This window comes from Vicugna pacos, chromosome 21, assembly GCF_048564905.1.
Source record: "Vicugna pacos chromosome 21, VicPac4, whole genome shotgun sequence".
NCBI lineage: Eukaryota > Metazoa > Chordata > Mammalia > Artiodactyla > Camelidae > Vicugna > Vicugna pacos.
In genome coordinates, this window is record NC_133007.1 from 15,156,825 (window position 1) to 15,176,440 (window position 19,616).

At 38.9% G+C, this 19,616-nt stretch overlaps 1 protein-coding gene across 1 annotated transcript in view; it reads left to right on the forward strand.

Annotated features, from left to right (window-relative positions):
* Positions 1–1,405: 1,405 nt before the first annotated feature.
* Positions 1,406–19,616, forward strand: part of F5 (coagulation factor V) — a 63,736-nt gene continuing 45,525 nt past the window's right edge. Inside the window, exons 1-3 of the mRNA XM_015245104.3 lie at positions 1,406–1,634; positions 5,539–5,630; positions 13,012–13,134. Coding sequence (XP_015100590.2) covers positions 1,477–1,634; positions 5,539–5,630; positions 13,012–13,134 — 373 coding nt within the window. The 5' untranslated portion in view covers positions 1,406–1,476. The remainder of the gene's footprint in view (positions 1,635–5,538; positions 5,631–13,011; positions 13,135–19,616) is intronic.

The following is a 19,616-nucleotide window of genomic DNA, read 5'->3' on the forward strand; positions in this document are numbered from 1 at the left end:
TGAACCACTGATATTATAGATACAGAAGAACAAGGCACTGTTCCTGCTGTTGACTAGCTTATAATCTAGTTGGGGATACAACAGACGCCCAAATAAAGTGACAGAGGGTAATCAACATGAACATATTATTGGAAGAGTGTGGGAGGAATTCATAAAATGGAAAAGTCAGTTTGGTTCAGAATCAAGGAGAGAGCTAGAACTCTGACTGGACTTTAAAAGAGTGGACAGCCAAGAGGAAAAAAGAATGGCATTCTAAGTTGATCAGATAATATCAGACAAGGGGCAAAGACAGAAGACTGTGTGTAGGAGAGCAATGCTATTGAGGAGACCGACATGATGGAGACCTCACGTCAGGTGCTACATTACAATTTATTCAATCTGTTGACACAAATCTTAAGACAGAAGCTTGGAGGCATGCAGATTCAGGAGACCCAGGAAAGTCATGATGATGCTTCAGATGATATAATTCTGAGATTCCCTATAAATAGCAAAATCATATCTTAAAAGCCGTGTGAAACAGTCAAATCCTCCAAGATATACAAGGGGCCCTGCAGGCAGGAAAAACATAATCATAGTAATAAGTACGTGCTGTGTGCTTTCCAACTGCTAGGAATTACACACTTCACAGTGTTCTTTTATCCTTCCAGCAACCCTTTCGGGGAAAACTATTATTATCATCCTGATTTTGCAGATGTCAAAACTGAGCTCCAGACAGGCTGTGTGACCTATCCAAGAGAACACAGCCAGTACGTGAAACTGAAATCTGGTCTCATTCTCTCAGTGAAGAATCTCTAAACCCTCTGCTCTGTCGCTGCCTTTGCTGGCCACAGGCTTTTACCAAAACAGACTTGTGCGTGGGTAGAAGTCAGCAAAGTGGGGCGGGCAGCAGGTCCCATTCATGTGCTCATCCCCTTGCCTCCTCACCACCTGAAAATACAGTATTTCTGTGCCCTGTAATAGGGCACAATGCCCTTTCCCAGATCAGAAGGAGTGGTGTGGTTCAGGGTTTGGGGTTCCATTACACTGGGAAGTGCAGAGGGTCTGGCAAGTGTGCACTTTGCCCCAGGTGGTTTTTATGGTGGCTGGTGAGGGGCTAGTGCTCCGTGGGGTGAGCAGGTGGAAGCGTGGGAGGACAGTTCTGCTCCGCCTGCTGGAGCCTCTGATCTCTGCCCTTTCTTCATCTGTAGTAAAACAGTCACTAACCTGGTACCCCTCCCTAATCCCTCCTGTCATCTGGGGCAGTGACCTAGCCACCCCCAGCCTGGAAAGGTCCCGGGAGGCGGGGCAGCCCCAGGCTGCAGCTGCCGCAGCGCCTGGGGGAGCTGAAGGGGAGGAGGACGCTGCCACCCGCAGCCTCCCGGAGTGCACTGCAGCCCCGACGGTGGACAACCCCGAGGAGCCGGGGGACGCTCGCTCGGCTGAGGCAGCCCTACTCATCCCTGGGTGGTGGCGGCAGGCAGGAGCAGGAAAGGAGCCATGTTTCCAGGTTGCCCTTGCCTCTGGGTCCTCCTGGTCGTGGGCACCAGCTGGGCAGGCTGGGGGAGCCCAGGGGCTGAGGCAGCGCGGCTAAGGCAGTTCTACGTGGCTGCTCAGAGCATCAGCTGGAACTACCACCCTGAGCCCACACACACTAGGTAAGGCAGGTGTGATGCCCGGGTGGGCTTCTCTAAGGAGGATAAGCCATTTCTTTTAGAGAGCACTCTCTTTGCAATTCCACGGCTTTTTTTTTTTTTTACACTTCAAGTAAGTAAATATAATTAATAGGAGAGCATAGTAAATAAAATAAACTTGGTGGATGCCACTCTTGCCTCCAGTAATACAGTTTATCACTCTGAGGATATAGAAATATTCAGTTTGATGGCGAGATGCTGCTTTCAAGAGTTTGTTGTTGATACAGTTTTGTTAGTATGATTGATTGATGGTTAAATATATTAATTGATTCAAAAGCCACCAGGCAACTACCTCCTCATTAGCCCTTCCTGCAAACTCCTGTTCCAGATTTTTAGTATTCCAGTGTTTTTCTTAAACTTCTAGTTACATCTTAGTTTTTTCATTGTCCACATAGCTTTATCTTCTAAAACTAAAGATGTACACCTTGTACTTTATTATAAGCAGATTATTTAACAACAATTGCCATAATTTTGTTGCTTTCTTATAAATGACTTTCAAAACATCATCAGTCCATAAAAATGCAACACTGTTGTTCTTTTACCTTTTTTCTGCTTCATGTGACAATTTTTCTCTCATTCTTAATCACTTTTTCAGATATGGTCTACTCTGGCTGTTTTGGTAGAGTCACTATTAAGGCACATGTAACTAAGAGGGGGGTTAAATTATAAAACTATATTTGAGTTGCAAACTATTCTTCCTAATTGAAAGGTTAAAAATAAGACTTCTCAAAAATGTAACAAATCATAGGTTCTACTCAATATTTCCAGTTACTCATATTTTTATTTAGTTTAATGGTAAAGCTCTTAGTGTGGCTGAGTTTTTTTTAACTTAGCATTACAGTTTAAATGATTGTGAAAGATGTGTTCCTCTTTTACAATTTCGAAACAAAAGCAATCTGTCAAGAAAATAGTGTAATATTTTAAGTCTTTTAATGTATCACATCAACCCTTTTAAAACCTTTTCCTTATAACTGGGTTATTTTGAAGGGCATTACATACTACACATACTATGGTCTTGTAATAATAAGAAATCCCTCTTTTTAAAAAACGATTTAAAATATTGCATCTCAAGGTGATAATCTAGGTCACACCCTCACCGTTAGGGAACTGCCACTAGCTAAAACCCCAAAGGAAATAACAGTCTTTCCAACATTAATTTTTCTTGCTCATGGGTAGAACTCTAACTTGGTTGCTGGCTTTCCTGTGTCATGCTGTGCTCATGCTCATGCTCATGCTGAGTTTGTTCTTTCTTCTGTAGTTAACGCAGAGAATAACAAGCAGAATACTGGAGGCAGAACCACAAAGGGCAGAAACCTGATTCACATGGTGAATTCACATAGGGAGCCATGACTGGTCATCCTATCCTCTCAGTTGAGTTTCCAGAATTCTTGATGAGCTGTTCCTCTGGTACCAATTACTGAGTCAAAATCACACAGTGATAATCCAGACCAAATGTCAATGTTTTTGAACCTCAAATCACATAATTTATTTCTACTATTTGTATGTGAAAAATCTAACCTGTATTTCTGGCTGCTTAAACTAAGAACTTGTTCTAAATTATCCTACACCTAGAGCTTATGATACTGTAAGGAAATCAACACAGACAACTCTATTCTTTGCTAAAGTATATTTTAGTACAAAGTAAAGATTTTTCTTCTGATTTCATATAATGTTAGCAGGACAATGCCTTTTAGAGGTGAAATATATCTTTTATTCTTGCTCCAGGTCTGGAATGAATATTTTTGAAAATTTCCCTAAAGAAACATGTTCAATCACTTACATGTACATAGTAACAGGTATTGAAAATATATATATATTTTTTTATATATATATTTTTCCCTCTAAGATTCTAGTTTATATGATTTTTATTATGAAAAATCATCTTTAAATAGTCCTTATAAATGCAAAATTATCATGTATATATAGTTTGAATTCATATCATCTTTAATTTTCTTTTCAGACAGATTTTTCAATAGCAATTCAATTGTTCAAATCAAAATAAATATACCTTAGTATGCACATACAATATACACAAGGAACTATATTAAGAAACATACCTCTAATTAAAATTATTCCACATAAAAGACTGCTTTTTCTTAGTAAAGATTTTATATCATCACCTATATTCCTGTATTTAAATATCTAGGGTTAGGGAAGGGAGCTACTTTTCAATTATACCGAAAAAAAAGACAAATAAATAAAAATAGACTTCCACATTCAGGACACAAGCTAACATATAGAGTCCTATGGTTTTTGGGCTAGAAAACTCTAAGAGGTTGTTTAACTCATTTTCAACTTTCATGTTTTAACCTCCTACTTTTCCCCACACCCTAAGCACCAACACCCCTAGCAAAGAGTTGTCTAATTTCCACTTGAATGCTTCCAGTGACTGAGAACCCACTACCTTCAATAGCTAGCCATTCCCCAAATACTCATGCCTCCTTTAATTCTGCCTCCAAATATTAACACAGTTCTTGTATACCACATTTTAAAAATTATGAGAATTACTACAATTACAGATTTTTTTTCTGCCAGGAAAACCTGAAAACCAACTTTTGTTATACTTTTAAAATATTATTAGCTAACAAGCATTGAATATTTACAATATGCCAGCTCTAAACCCCTGCAAGTATCAATTTATTTAAAACTTGTAACAATTCCATGAGGGAGCTTTTACTGTTGCAGCTCACAACTTATAGAAACAGAGGCATAAATGGATTAAATAAACTTTTCAAGATTATACAGCTAACAAGGGGTAGATACAGGAGTCAAACCCAGACACTGAGTCTACTGCCAGTTCTCTTAGCTTCTGTGCTTCATAGACGTCGTGGCACATGTGATTCGTATCCCTCTCTGTTATGCCCTAGTTAGGGCTGGGGCCATTCTCTGGATTACGAAGCATAACAAAGCCAATATGGTCAACTGGTTTAGATATTTGTAAGAAATTTCCCCCAATTCTCTTTCCTTTTACCTTCGTCTTTGAGTTTAAGACAAGGATAGGAATGATGTGCTCATCTTTAGACACAGAAGAAAAAAGATAGGCAATTATTCCAGTACTCTCCCAGCCTCTCTCTCTCTCTCTCTGAATTTCTTTCCATGAAAACAGTCAGTCCTGTGAATCTATGGAGGTGAAACCTGCAGATACGGAGGGCTGACTTTACTACTCTGTTTCATATAAAAGACCTGAACACCCACAGATTTTGGTGTCCACAGTGGGGGAGGGGGTGGTTCCTGGAACCAACGCCCCTCCTGCCCCCACCCCGTGGATTCCAAGGGATAACTGTACAATGGATTCACCTTTTCAAATCTTGCTCTGCCATTGATCAACTGTTTCTCCTCCAACAAGTTAAACTTTCCAAGACTTAGTTTAATCATTTGTTTGTTTCTAATGCGAATTCCAGCACTTTTACTCTATTAGCCATTTTCTACTTCCCAACTAGTAACAGTTCAGCAAATCAATAGTTCTTTACAATGTTCCCCACTAGCTTAAAACTGTATTTGATTGATGAGTTGAAAAATAGCTCACATATTTATCCATAAAGGATTTGGTCACATCTTTAATCATTGAAAATCTAAACCTAAAGTTTGGGCTCACACTATGATCTTGGATTCTGAGTAATAGGATTAGTGAAGGCAGACTAAATTTCTGAAAGAATGGCTATCACAAGAGAATATTCTTGAAAAAACCAGTAATTATTTTAACCTCACTTATGGTTCGTATTTATAAAATCTAGTTTCTAAAATGAAGTTAAAATCCTGTTATTCCTAGTACAAATCTGAGGACATGAGAGATCTATTTTTTTTTTTTGTTATGTGAGCAGTAGATGTCATATAAGCCTTTCAGATTCATTTGGTATTTTATTTTCAGTTCAAATTCTTCTGCAACCTCCTTTAAGAAAATTGTCTACAGAGAGTATGAAGCATATTTTCAGAAAGAAAAACCACGATCCAGAACTTCAGGTAAGCCTGAAACGTATTTTGTAATTTTAAAGAGAAAGCTCTATGGATAACTTGATATTCATAAAATGTATAAAATATTTACTTAGTGACATTTATAGAAATGTGTGTTTTTATCCAGTGTGGCTGGATGGTTTGTAGGGTCCTTATTCATAATACTGAATTTCAAAACAGTGACAGCAATGTATTAAGCCAGGCAGGGAGCTTTTCTGAGCGTGGGGCCCTGTGCAATTGCACGGGTCACATGCCCTTGAAGTTGGCTGTTTTCAACCTTGATAAAAAAGCTCAACAAAACCTTTAAGTGTTTTAATTTTATTCAGTCATCTAACAGACTATTAATGAGCACCTACTGTGGGCTGGGCACTGAGCTAGGCGCTACGGATGTCACAGTGGACAAGACACACACATCTCTTGCCTTCCTGGAGCTTACGGTCCAGTTTAAGGAGCACAGATGAGGCTTAACAAATGGTCTTTTGCTTCCATCTGGCTCCCTAGACTCATTTAAAGGAACTGTATGTGGCTGAATCTTTTGCATCTGTCTTTCCTATCTCTTTTGTTTTATTTAGTGTGATATACACAATAGCTATCACTTTTAAACAGAAAAAATCTCTTCTGTTTCCCCCATCTCTTATTTAATGAAGAAAAGTAGATTGAATGGGTTTCTGGGATCTTAAGTATGGTACCGTAGTCCACAGGGATGATAAAGGCTGTTAAGAGAACTTTTTCCAGTTGGTTCCGCTCGTTAGTAATTCACTCATCCTTCTGCCTAATCAGCACTTTCTTGCTCCCTCCTCTTTGGAGATGGCCCGCACTCTGTCTATGGAGTGTGTACCTACTTTTACTTTAATTTGAGCACCCATTCCCGCACCTCTTTCCTTGCCTTTACACTCTATGCAGTATGTATCTCTCTAAATAAAATCTACCTTTACTCAACGGTGGCTTGCACTTGAATTCTTTCCTGCGAGAAGCCAAGGAACTGTATCTTATCCAGACTCATCCCTCTATCTCTCTTATTATTTCATCCTGTCCTGCCTCCTCCTTGGATCACCCTCTATCTTCAATCTTTCCTTTCCTTCTCTTCCATCAAAAATCGTCAACCACAAAACAAAATACCACTCATATTCAGCTTACCCCCATCTAGAAAATAATCTCCCCTTGACTCGAATGGCCTTTCCTCTCCCTTTCTTTTACTACCAATTTCCCGTATGATTGATCCATTTCATTCTCTGTGACATCATTTCTTCTCCTTACCTTCCCTCCCTAATCTGCTTTAATATGAGTCCACTAAAATTACTCTCAAAAAAGGGCACTCATGACCTCTGAGATGCCAGAGCCAATGGTTTTCTTCCAGTTCTTTACACTTGACGTTACTGGGACATGTCTTTCTCCTTGAAACCGTTTATCTGGTTTCCCTGGTGCCACTTCTCTTGGTGAATGGAAATGAGAAAGAATGGAAGATGAGGAAATGCAAGCAGGAGGAACTTACATAGATAACTCTTTACTGAGCCTCGGCTCCAAACGGGAGGAGAGGCAGGGTAGTCCTGGAAGGGAATGAGGGATTTAAGAGTATTTTAAGAGTTTAAAAAAAAAAAACAGAATGAGAGTGACTTAAAATATCTAAGTGCTCAAGGGAAGAATTCAGTATAAAAGGAGAAGATAAAGACATCTGAGGGAGAACAACTGATGGATCCAGGCTCAGAAGGCACAGGAAGTGATGGGATTCAAAGCTGGGCTGGATCCGCCTGAGGTGGAAGAGATACGGCCTTCATCAGGGTCTGTGTGAGGGGCTGGGCAAGGGGCCAGTGAGTGACCTTTTACTAGCAAGATGACTAATAAATCTAAGTTTGTAGTTTCAGGCAGGAAATTAAAGGATCTCCTGTCCTCCGTCACAAAGTCTATTCATTTTCATAGCTCCAGCTTCAAGCTTAGTGTGTACAATAGATACTTAAGAACTGCTTAATTAAATGAAGTTGTAGGCGGGTAAAGGGAAAATGAGCTGGGAAACACATTCATTAGGCCTGGGAAAAGAGGAACTGGGCAGATATTTAGAGCTCTACCTTTTGTGACTTTTGCCAAGTTAACTGAATTTGAATGTCTATGCTCTGCCCGCCGTTGTGCTGAGCGCAATAAGCCACTGAAGGACCAGTGCCAGACTGCAGACTGTTAAGCAATACAGAGGCACTGATAATTTTGGAAGAGGAGAGGACTGTGATCAAAATCTTTTGAGATGATTCATTTTTGCAGTGGTGTCTGATTCAACCTCGTCCGTTAGAAGTAGACCTTGATAGCTGATTTATGTTTTAAGCACGAGGCACTTAAAATATTACCTTTCTGTCCACCCCTGTGAATCTCATATTTGTTTTATGTGAACTCTGAGCCATTTTAACATCCATTTTTTATGCAGCCTCTTCCTGAACTCACAAAGTTGCTAAATTATGAACCCCTGGAGTAGAGGGGTGGTATCTTACTCATCTTTGTATCCCTATAGTAGGGGATATAAGGAGGCAAATCTGGTGTAAAGGAAAAGCCTAAGATTTTTAATATGATGTGGTGTGAACACTGCCATTGACTAAGTGGCCTTCCGCATTCGGTTGCCTAACCCCTTGTTTCCTGCTCCACCCATCTGGTGGGTATGATTTTAGCCATGTGCCCATTTCTGCAGCAAGAGCCCAGAAGCTATTGTAGTAGCAGGTGGGGCTAGGCTGCAAGACTAGAGATCTGAAGACACCTGCCCAGTGAGGTTTATGGACACGTGGACAGGTGGAGGGGCCAGGCTCTTTTTCAGGAATACTGTCGGGCTTTAAAATGGCTAGTTTTGAGTCTCTGTGTATTTTCAAGGAAGATTATGAAATGTTTGCCCCAAAAGGGGTTTTATCACAGCAGCCGCATGAGCTGCACTGTGTTCTGTAACTCATTATTCACCTGAGAGAAGGGAATTGGATTAGCTGACCTCCTGTAGCCCTTTCCAACTCCAAAATTGCGTGAAATTGGGAACAGGCTGTGCTGCCCTCCTAGGATCTAAAGATAGGCCACTTCTTTCCCCAGTTTGGCTTTGGGCACTGAGGAGAGGGTGGGAGACGTCTTAGACCATCTGGCTGATGGGAACTAAACGGCAGCTCAGACAACATTCAGCCATGTGTTTGCCTACATGCATGAAGGAATGTGATCTGCATTCAGAAAAACTGCTTGAAATCTGAAGAAGCAGAAAGGGAGGCTAAATAAATATTCCAAACTACTACTTGCTGTAAGAGGTTAAATAACTTAGGAGACTTACTCTGGGCATCTGGCATTTGCAGCCATGTGATGCCAACAAACAAATCAACCAAGCAAAGCAACCATGGCAACAAAATGCAGTGCACAATGTGACAGAAGAGTCGGCTTCCCACTGGGCTCCTGGGCATTCCAGGCAGGTGGGAGTGGCCACTGAGGGCTTCCATTGGGAGTTAAGACTGAGGGTAGCAGCCAGAAGAGAGGGGTCAGTGGGCTGGTGGAGTCAGATGTGACCAGGAGTGGAAAATGGTGTAGATGTTGTGACTATTCCAGGAAAGAGGAGGGTCTGACCTGCCCTGCAGAAGGTGATAAAGAAAGTTTTGGTTCAGGAGTTCAGAGACCTAGTTTCAGAAAAGCCACCCAATCACTGACAGACCTTAGGCAAGCCACTGTCCCCAACTCCTCTTCCCAAGCTTTGGAACCATCTCTAAAGTGAGGATTAAATTATGTGGCCTCCATGGTCCTGTGCAGAACTAACATGAAAACAAACAAAAAGCTTCAGGCATGAGATCAGTATAAACTCTAGGACTGGGAGTTCAGTGAAAGAAGTAAGACAACAGTGGGTGGAAAGACAGGAGTCAATGAAGACAGGACCTCTATCTCAGAGACCGTATTCTCTCATTGCTAGCAGGAAATTATTTTCCTATTGTCGCTGTAACAAATCACCACAAACTCAGTGGCTTAAAACAACACAAATTTATTATCTTGCAGTTCTTGAGGCAAGAAGTCCAAAATGAGTTTCCCTGGGTTAAAATCAAGGTGTTTATAGAGCTCTATTCCTTCTGGAGGCTCTAGGGGAGAATTGCTTCCTTGCCTTTTCCAGTTACCAGAAGCCACCCATGCTCATGAGCTCATGGCCCCTTCCTCCATCTTCAAAGCCATCAGGGTAGCATCTTCCTAATGCTAATTTAGTTCCTCCTGCTTCTCTTTTGTGAGGACCTTTATGATGACATCAGGCCCCCTGGACAATCCAGGAAACTCTCCCCATCTCAACATGCTTAACTTAATCACATCCCCAGAGTCCATTTTGCCATATAAGGTAGCATATTCATAGGTCTCAGATATTAGGACATGGACCTCTCTTGGAGGCCATTATCCCGTCTGCCACACCCACAAACAAAACCCTCCCACAATGTCCTCCATTTCAGAGAATGGCACCCTCATCCTCCCAGCCCTCTAAGCCAGAACCTCACCAGCCATCCATGGCAATGTGATCTCCCTTGCCCTCCACCCCATATCCAATCCATCAAGTCCTGACAGTTTGGTCTCCTAAACAGCTCCCTAACATGTTCTCTCCTCAGTATCCCAAGTGTCCTAACCTTAAATTAAGTACTCACCAACATGTCTCTCCTGGAGCCTTCCATCTCTTCTCTCAATGTTCACTCTGGCTTCTCCCCAGATCATACTCCACAAATGCAGCCAGAAATTTAAAAACCAATATATGGTTCATGTCGCACCTCTGCTTCCAGATACTCCTAGGTTAAAGGCCTTGTGTGACTGTATCTCTGACCGTGCCATTGGCTTCGCTTTCTGCCTGTCTCTCTTACCTACTAAGCTCTACCTTCCCTATGGTTATCTGTCAGTTCTCTGAATAGGCCAAGTTTTCTGGCACCTCAGGGCCTTTGCACATGCTAATCCCACTCCCTGGAATGCCCTTGTCCATCCCTCGGCCTCTTTGCCTTTGGACTTCAGTTAATGCATTGCTTCCTCAGGGAAGTATTTCCCAACCCTAGTCCCCTCTCTTCCTCTAAGATTATACTAGATGCCTCTGTCAAATTTCTTCAGAGAATTCTGTACTTTTCTTTCATAATACAAACCACAGTTTGCAATTAAATATTTGTGTGATCATTTGTTAAAAGCTGTCTTTCCTTCTGTTTTATAAGCTCTAGAAAGCTGTATCTATTTTACTCACAGTTGCAATTCTGACATCTAGGATAAAGTAAGCACTGAATTAGTATTTGTTACTACACTTAATCTTAGCCAAAAGGCCGAGAAGTGATCAGTTAGTATTTGTTGAATAAATGAATAAATACAAGGTGGGGGATGCAATACAAAGGGGTGGTTAAAAGCTCAATATCTAGAATCAGACAGATTTAATTTTAAATCATGGCTTTGCTTCTAATTAGCTGTGTAATATTGGACAAGATATTTAAAACTCTGAGGCTCAGCTTCCTCATTAAATAAGGATCTTAATATCTACCTTAAAGATTTACTGGGGGGTTTAATGTAAGGATGTAGAGTGCTTGAATATATCAAGGGGGACAATAAGTGGAAGCCTTGTTATAATTACCACCAATGCAAACAAATGCCCATTGAACTCCATGCCTACTGTAATTTCCTTCTCCTGCTCCTGTGATTCTTAATGGGCAGAAGCCAACTCCAGAAGAGGTTATGGATGGCTTGGAAGTGAGAACAGTCAATTCCGGTCACTTGTCTGAAATAGGGCTTTGAGTGACAGGTTCTCAAGCTTTAGAGGACATAAGAATCACTCATGTTTAAAATGCACATTCCCAAACCCCACCTCCAGGGACTCGGAGGATTCATTGGGGCTGAGATAGTCCTTGGGAATCTGCCTTTTAAACTGTCCCTGGTGATTCTGATGCAGAGAATCCAAGAATTATACTTTGCGAAATTCTAGTATATGATTGGTCAATAATCTGACTCAGATATCACCTCTTCCCCTAACTCCTCAGAGAGAATTGGTCCTTCATCCTCTCTACTCCTGTAGCATTTTGCCCATATCTTAGCAGTAGCTTCTACCATATGTCTTATTTCCAAACAAGCTTGTGTGCTCCTTAAGGACAGGGACTGTGTCTTATTTATCCATGTAGCCCCTGAACCTAGCGCAGCGCCTGGCTTATAGTAAATGATACCTCACTGTTGATTTCTGCACCCCAACCTGCTATCCCTACTGTGTTTCCCATATAAGTAACTGAAAACATTATTTACTCAGTTGCTCAGATCAAAAACCTTGGGGGTCATCCTTGATTTCTCTCTCTCTCCCTCAAGTGCTGCATCCAACCCTTCAGCAAATTTTGCTGGCCCTACTTTCAAAATGCCCAGAATCCAGCCTCTTCTCACCATTTCACTGCTACACATGCTGGCCTAATACACTGGTGTCTCTTGTCTACACCACCTGATCTGCTCCACTCTTGTCACTACACAGACTGTTTTCTACACAACAGCTAAGATGAACTTTTTGTCTCTTTTCTTTTAGGATGAACTTTTAAAACATATCAGACCACATCTCTCTGCTGCACAAAGCTCCAGGGATTTCCCATTCCACTTAGAAGAAAATCCAAAGTCCTTATCATGGCCCATAGCACCTTACCTGATGTGCACCCTCACCCAACCCCAACTCTTCTCACTCTGGCCACACTGTTTGTCTGACTGTTCTTTGGATACATCAAGCTCACTTCTGCCTCAGGGACTTTGAACTTCCCACAGGGCCAGAGAACTGTCTGATTTGCTCCCTCGCTTAGATCTCTCAGGTCTCCCATTTCAGAGAGATCTGAAGTAGTCAGTCAACCTCCCTCACATCACCCTGTATAAATGAAAATGAACATCCCTCTTTTCTTGACCAAAGGTAGTAGTCACCCCAGAAATGACAGTGGGTCAGAATGGGGTGGACATGGTCAGAACTATTTCTTCTAGTCTCTCTCTCTCTCTTTTTTGAAGTCTTTTTTTTTAATCAATGGACTTGAGAATCCATTTTTTGTTTGTTTGTTTGTTTGTTTGTTTGTTTGTTTTAAGGGTAGGTAAGTAGGTTTATTTATTTATTTAATTCTAATGGAGGGACTAGGGATTGAACCCAGGACTTCATGCATGCTAAGCATGCACCTTACCACTTGATCTGTACCCTCCCCACCTCCTACTCTCTTAACTGGTTTTGGGCCCAAGCCATGTATTTCTACCTTCCTGTCCTTATCTGACTGCATGTAATACAGAGTTAATGAGCTAGCATAGACTTCCAGGTGGAAGATAACTAGGTCAACTTCAGGACTGGGAGGAATAACAGCAATCACTCATGGGGTTTTCTGCATGTTTTTCTTGCTTAGCAGCTCTGTCTTGATAATCCTGAACACAGACATATTTTAAATCCTTGTTTTCACAGGACTTCTTGGGCCTACTTTATATGCTGAAGTTGGAGACATCATGAAAGTTCACTTTAAGAATAAGGCAGACAAGCCCTTAAGCATCCATCCTCAAGGAATTAAGTACAGTAAATTCTCAGAAGGTAAGAGGAATTTAATATCCTTCTTTTTTTTTTCTTTTTCATGATTTCAAATTTATAATAAAATTAATACAACTTAGCACTAGAGATTGATGGAATTTCAAAAGCAATGAGCGACCACATGGGTGAAACATTTTACCATATGAATGAACACAGTCATTTGTTAAAACAAGAAATATTCTTAAAACTATGAGATGGATGACTGGGTAAGTGAATAAAATTCAGTCATTGGCTAATATATTTTTTTCTCTGTGATTTATCATAACATTTTGTGTATATTTCCCTGTGCTATACAATGTAATCTTGTTTATCTATTCTACAATTTTGAAACCCCAGTCTATCCCTTCCCACCCTCTACCCCGCCCCCCACCCCGGTAACCACAAGTCTGTATTCTCTGTCCATGAGTCTATTTCTGTCCTGTATTTATGCTTTGTTTTTGTTTGTTTGTTTGTTTTTGTTTTTTAGATTCCACATATGAGCGATCTCATATGGTATTTTTTTTTCTCTTTCTGGCTTACTTCACTTAGAATGACATTCTCTAGGAGCATCCATGTTAATATCCTTCTGATGAGGGAAAATGTACAACTCTTTACCACCAGTGCCAAACATTCAAAACCATGTTAGAGAAATCTCCTTTCCTGCAACTGGTAATTATAAAAATGATTGCTTTTATAGATTTCAGAGAGGAAAATGAGTAAGTTATTGAGTCATCTAGACCTCAGTTTTTTGCTAGCTTCTTATTTTTTAAAAGTTGCATGGGCAAGTTACCTAATTCTGAATTCTAATAAGTTCACCTGCAAAATGAGAATGGTGATGCCTATATTGTTAGATCTATTAAGGTGGGGGTCCTCAAAATTTTCTGTGAAGAGCCAGGCTGCAAATATTTTGGGCTTTGTGAGCCATGGAATCTCTGTTGCAACTACTCAACTCTACCTTTTAGTACAGAAACAGTGATAGATGGTATATAAATAGATGAGCATGGCTGTGTCCCAATAAAACTTTATTTTAAAAAGCAGGCTGCTGGCTAGATTAGGCCCACGAGCCATAGTTTGATATACTGACATAAGATTAGCCAGACATAGGGCTAGCCTGGCACAAAGATGACACTTAATAAGTGATATTTTGTGGTGGTGGTAGTGATAGTAGTAGTGAAAGGAATATTAAAGGTTTGGACATAGTGAATGACTAAGAACATAAGCTTTGAAAGAAGATTTAGGTTCAAATTCCAGCTTTACAATTTCTGATTCTGTGATCTTAGCATTTCTGAGCCTCATTTTTCTCATCTATAAAATGGGAATGGTTATACCCACACCATCAGATTTCTTTGAGGACCAAATGTGATGACTTAGGTAATGTACTAAATGTGGTTCCTGGAACCTGATAAGCCCTGAATAAATGATGACAATGATAATGATGATAATGATGACAATGATGGTGAAGATCACCATGATGGTGATAAAAGTGACCACATCAGTTACAGGACAGTAAGTGCCTGTTGTTGATATTGTTCTGATTATTTCCATTATGTTGATGTTTCAGACCACAATATGCAGATGGAGTTCTGTTAGGAATTGATGTAAGAAAATTATATCCATATTGTAATAGATATTGGTATAATAACATTTAAAGGTATAATAAACTTCAGACCTTCGATGATTCACAAATCATTTTTTCCCACGTGTTTCAGCCATTATACCTTTGAAGAGAAGAATTAAGTAGGAGAGTGGTTTACAATGTAGGTTCTGGAACTAGATGCCTGGTACAAATCCTGACTCAGACACTTATTAGCTATGTGACTTTTAGAAAGTTACTTAACATCTCTGTGCTTCATCATTCTCATCTGTAAAAGGGGGATGATAATCATACCTACTTCATATAGGTTTGTTGTCATGAAATCTTAGAACAATGCCTAGCATACAATAGGCATTTGATAAATATTAGCTATGACAGTAAAGGTAATTCTTCAATCAAAATGTTTCCAAACTATGTTATATGTCAATTACATCTCAATTAAAAAATTAAAAATATGTCCAAATAATTTAATATTTATCTGAAAATATATGGATTAGAAAGTGGCCTTTACATGTATTATTTCCTATGTAAATTGTTATCAAACCCATTCTGACAAGGTATAGGTGACTGACAATACGTCAATGAACTAACCTCCCCAGGACTATTAGCATTATCATTTAATCTTCGGCTTGAGGGAAAACAATAAAGCAGTAACTGTGAAATTCCAGGCATCTTAAAGATCCAATTTGGCAAGACTCTGGGTGAGGCAGCATGCAGTGACACAGTGAACAACCGTTTAACCTACTTATGAGGATTCCAGATGGCTGCATCGGGAATTCAGCAATGTCATGCATGAGGGGGTAATCTTCAAAATGTCCCATGCAGGTTCTATTTCAAATGTGGGAGGAGGTAGGTGCCGAGGACTTTGTACCCCAGCGAAGCTGTTTGCACAACTAATGAACCTTGCAACATTATCCCCCTTCCTTCTCTGTTTATTTGTCCCTACACTGCCTTACAGCCAGAATAATTTGTGAGCAGTTGTTGAAAATGGTCCCACCACTTCCACTGGCCACCTGGTTATTGCCCCTGGTTGCATGAGTCTGAGAAAGGTAAATACAGATTGATGAGGAAAGTCAAATGTTATCTTGGAAATGAGATGCAAATCTAGTATATAGATTAAAACTGTCTTTTGTGGTAAAAAAAATAACAATAATAACAATTAAAAATAAAACAAACCTTCCATTCATTTTATTGTGCCTCCTGTTAAAATAAAACATTCCTATCTTCATGTCTGACATTCACCCTCGCTCACAGCCTCCTATGATTTGAACGATTTTTTCAGGAGTGGAGATAAACTAACTACATGCTGAGTCAGCTACACGAGAATCCAGATTCCTTTATCTCAGAGGTAGATATTTGAAAGCTAGTCAGCTAACTTTCTTATCCGGGAATTAATCCTTGAGCCCCACCACAAATTTAGAATAGAAGAAAAAAGCAGCCATGGAAAGAATGCTGGCTTTGGAGCCAGAATGACCTGGATCTGAACCCTACATTAACCAGGGCAATTTCCTTTACCTCTAACCCTCAGTTTTATATCTATAAAATGGGGATAGCAATTCCACTCATCTAAAGTTATTGCAAAGATTAGTCATAATATATGTAAAGTTTCTGGCATGTAGTTGCACACAGTAATGATGGCTGTTGTTGCTATAGTTATTTCATGGCTATTTATAGTGCAGGCACTAAATTTTGTTTCCAGAAGCTTAGATTGAATGAAGGCCTTGGCCTTAGATAGTGCTCATCATTTTATTTCTACTCTAATGAAATAAAACTCTACTAGAACTGAGATGACAAAATAAACTAAAATTGCATAGAAAACTTCAGTTATCCAGAGCATATAGGAGTCATTTTGAAAAATTATGTATTCTGGATAGTTTGAGGTTTTACTTTCTCAAGTGTAAGATATTTTCATTAAATCACTTTGGCTATAAATCTTTCTAAATGTTATACTTACCCAGATTTTTTTAAAACAGAACATGAGTAAAATGCTAATCCCTTTCTAAACCATTACTTCAAATCTACTATGAGATTTTTAAAATATTCACAAACATTAGAATTGTGTGCAATCTAAGAGTAAACAGACTCTAAATGAAGGCTCACATTGTTAGCTATGGTACTGCCTACAGGTAAAGACCCTGAGCTTTCATTCATGGATTTTATAACTTTTATTTTGGTTTTCCGGGAACCTTGTTGCTTTTTTAATTCTTGGTTATGCATTAGTTAGGAGATGATTGGAAATCTGAGTTTTGGCCAGAAAGATGTTACTGTTTTTAGTGTGGAAGTCTCATACTGGCTTTTTACCCATAAATTGGCAGTTGCACTATGAGTAATACACACAAAATTAGTTCTATAACATCCAGCTGTCTGCTGATAAGCCAGCTCTCTGAATGAATGAATGAATGAGTGAATGAATGAATTTTCCACCAGAGATTGTTCTTTGCATCTAAGTATCACCAAATTCTCTTTATGAAAACTCAGTCTTCTAGGTTTTCCCAAACATCCCAATGCTTGACACAATGCAGTCAATTACATTTTTCACTTTGCATCTGAATATTCTCACCTTATTTAGACACTCGTTTGAGTATACAATAAATACCTGAAACAAATTATAAGGGCTAATACAATAATTCTCAGAAATCTAAAAACTGTGAACTCTCCTTTGAAAGAGACTTGCATGCCCTGTGCAACGAAACCAGGCTCTTTACAAAGCATCAGCACTCTAATTTGCCCACTGCCTAAATTATAGCTTTTAAAAGAATGTTCTGAATCTGTGAATGCACACTGAAGCATTCACTAAGTTTTTTAAATGGAGAGGGAAAAAAAAGCTGTCCAAAAAAAGTAAGTAACAAGGGAGAAGTTCACAAACAAGCATCCAAATGGGTGACCAAAATGGCTGTTAATGGAACTTCACTTTTCCAAAGCTTGAATGTTCCATTTTACATTTGGAAAAAAAAATCCTGAGAGCCTTTTGGCACATAATTAGTTCACGATGACAAGAGTAAACAAATTACAAAGCTATGGACTGAGCAGGAAGTGAACAGAATTGAGAAAATATAAATTGAAGTGCTGCCCTTGTGTAAAGAATTTATTCTAGCAAGAGGCTGAACAAGAATTTTTTGTGCTCTAGCATAATAGTCTTTCCTGTCCATGAGGTTCTCAGTTGAGTTTTAATTTTAATTTTTTATTTAATTTATTAATTATTAAAGTATAGCTAATTTACAATGTTGTGTTAGTTTCAAGTGTAGACCAAAATGGTTCAGTTTGTCTATCTATGGATAGATATATATCTACATATGGATACACATACTGTTTTTCAGATTCTTTTTCATAATAGGTTATTACAAGATATTGAATATAGTTCCTGTGCTGTAGAGTAGGTCTTTGTTTATCTACTATATATATATATATATATATATATATAGTATATATGCATGCATTTATTAATCCCAAACCCCGTATTTATCCCTCCCCACCCCCTTTCTCCTTTGGCAACCATAAGTTTGTTTTCTATGTCTACAAGTTGATTTCTGTTTTGTAAATAAGTTCATTTGTATCATTTTTTTAGATTCCCCATGTAAGTGATATCATACGATGTTTGTCTTTCTCTGACTTAAATTCATTTAGTATGAAAATGTCTAGGCCCATTCATATGGCTGCAAATGGCATTATTTCATTCTTTTTATGGCTGAGTAGTATGCCATTATATATATATATATATATATCTTCTTTATCCAATCATCTGTCAGTGGACATTTAGGTTGCTTCCATGTCTTGGCTACTGTAAATAGTGCTGCTGTGAACATGGGGGATGCACGTGTCTTTTCAAATTACAGTTTTCTCTGGATATATGTCCAGGAGTGGGATTGCTGGATCATATGGAGACTCTATTTTTAGTTTTTTAAGGAACCTCCATACAGTTCTCCATAGTGGCTGCACCAATTTACATTCTCACCAACAGCATAGGAGGGTTCCCTTTTCTCCACACCCTCTCCAATAGTTATTATTTGTAGACTTTTTGATGATGGCCATTCTGACTGGTGTGAGGTGATACCTCATTGTAGTTTTGATTTTCATTTTTCTGATAATTAGTGAGTTGAGCACCTTGTCATGTGCCTGTTGGCCATCTGCATGCCTACTTTGGAGAAATTTCTATTTAGGTCTTCTGCACATTCTTCAATTGGGTTGTTTGGTTTTTTGATATTGAGTTGTATGCACTGCTTGTATATTTTAGAAATTAATCCCTTGTCAGTCGTATTATTTGCAAATATTTTCTCCCATTCTATAGGTTGTTTTTTCATTTTGTTGGTGGCTTCCTTTGCTGTGCTAAAGTTTTTAAGTTTAATTAGGTCCCATTTCTTTATTTTTGCTTTTATTTCCATTGCTCTAGGACACGGATCCAAAAAAATATTGCTGTGACTTATGTCAGAGTTTTCTGCCTATTTAACTTTTTATTTTGATTACAGAGTCAAAATCAGATTTGCCAAAAACGTATTTCATAAATACTCTCTCTAAATAATGATTTATATTTCACATTTCATGTTATATAGTTTGTAACATCAAAGATACAACATGCTTGTTTTATTCTAGATAAAAGGTAAAATAAAATACTTTAAAGTGAAAAGAATAAAGGCATTGATAAAATTATCGCCAAACTATCTCATTAGTAACCATTACTCAGTATAATCACAGAATCTATCCCTTTATGCAAACCTATTTGTTTCAAGATGCCCATAATTCACTTTTTAGTAGTATAGTAAACAATTGAAATTATTCATTTAATTATTTGAAATTTATATTTAACATATGAATGTGAAATGCTCAGTAATTTACTCTGGTAAATTAGGTGGACATTAAAAACCACTGTGTTCAAATAAACCTGTATATGAAATTCTGACCATTTAAAAATAAGTTT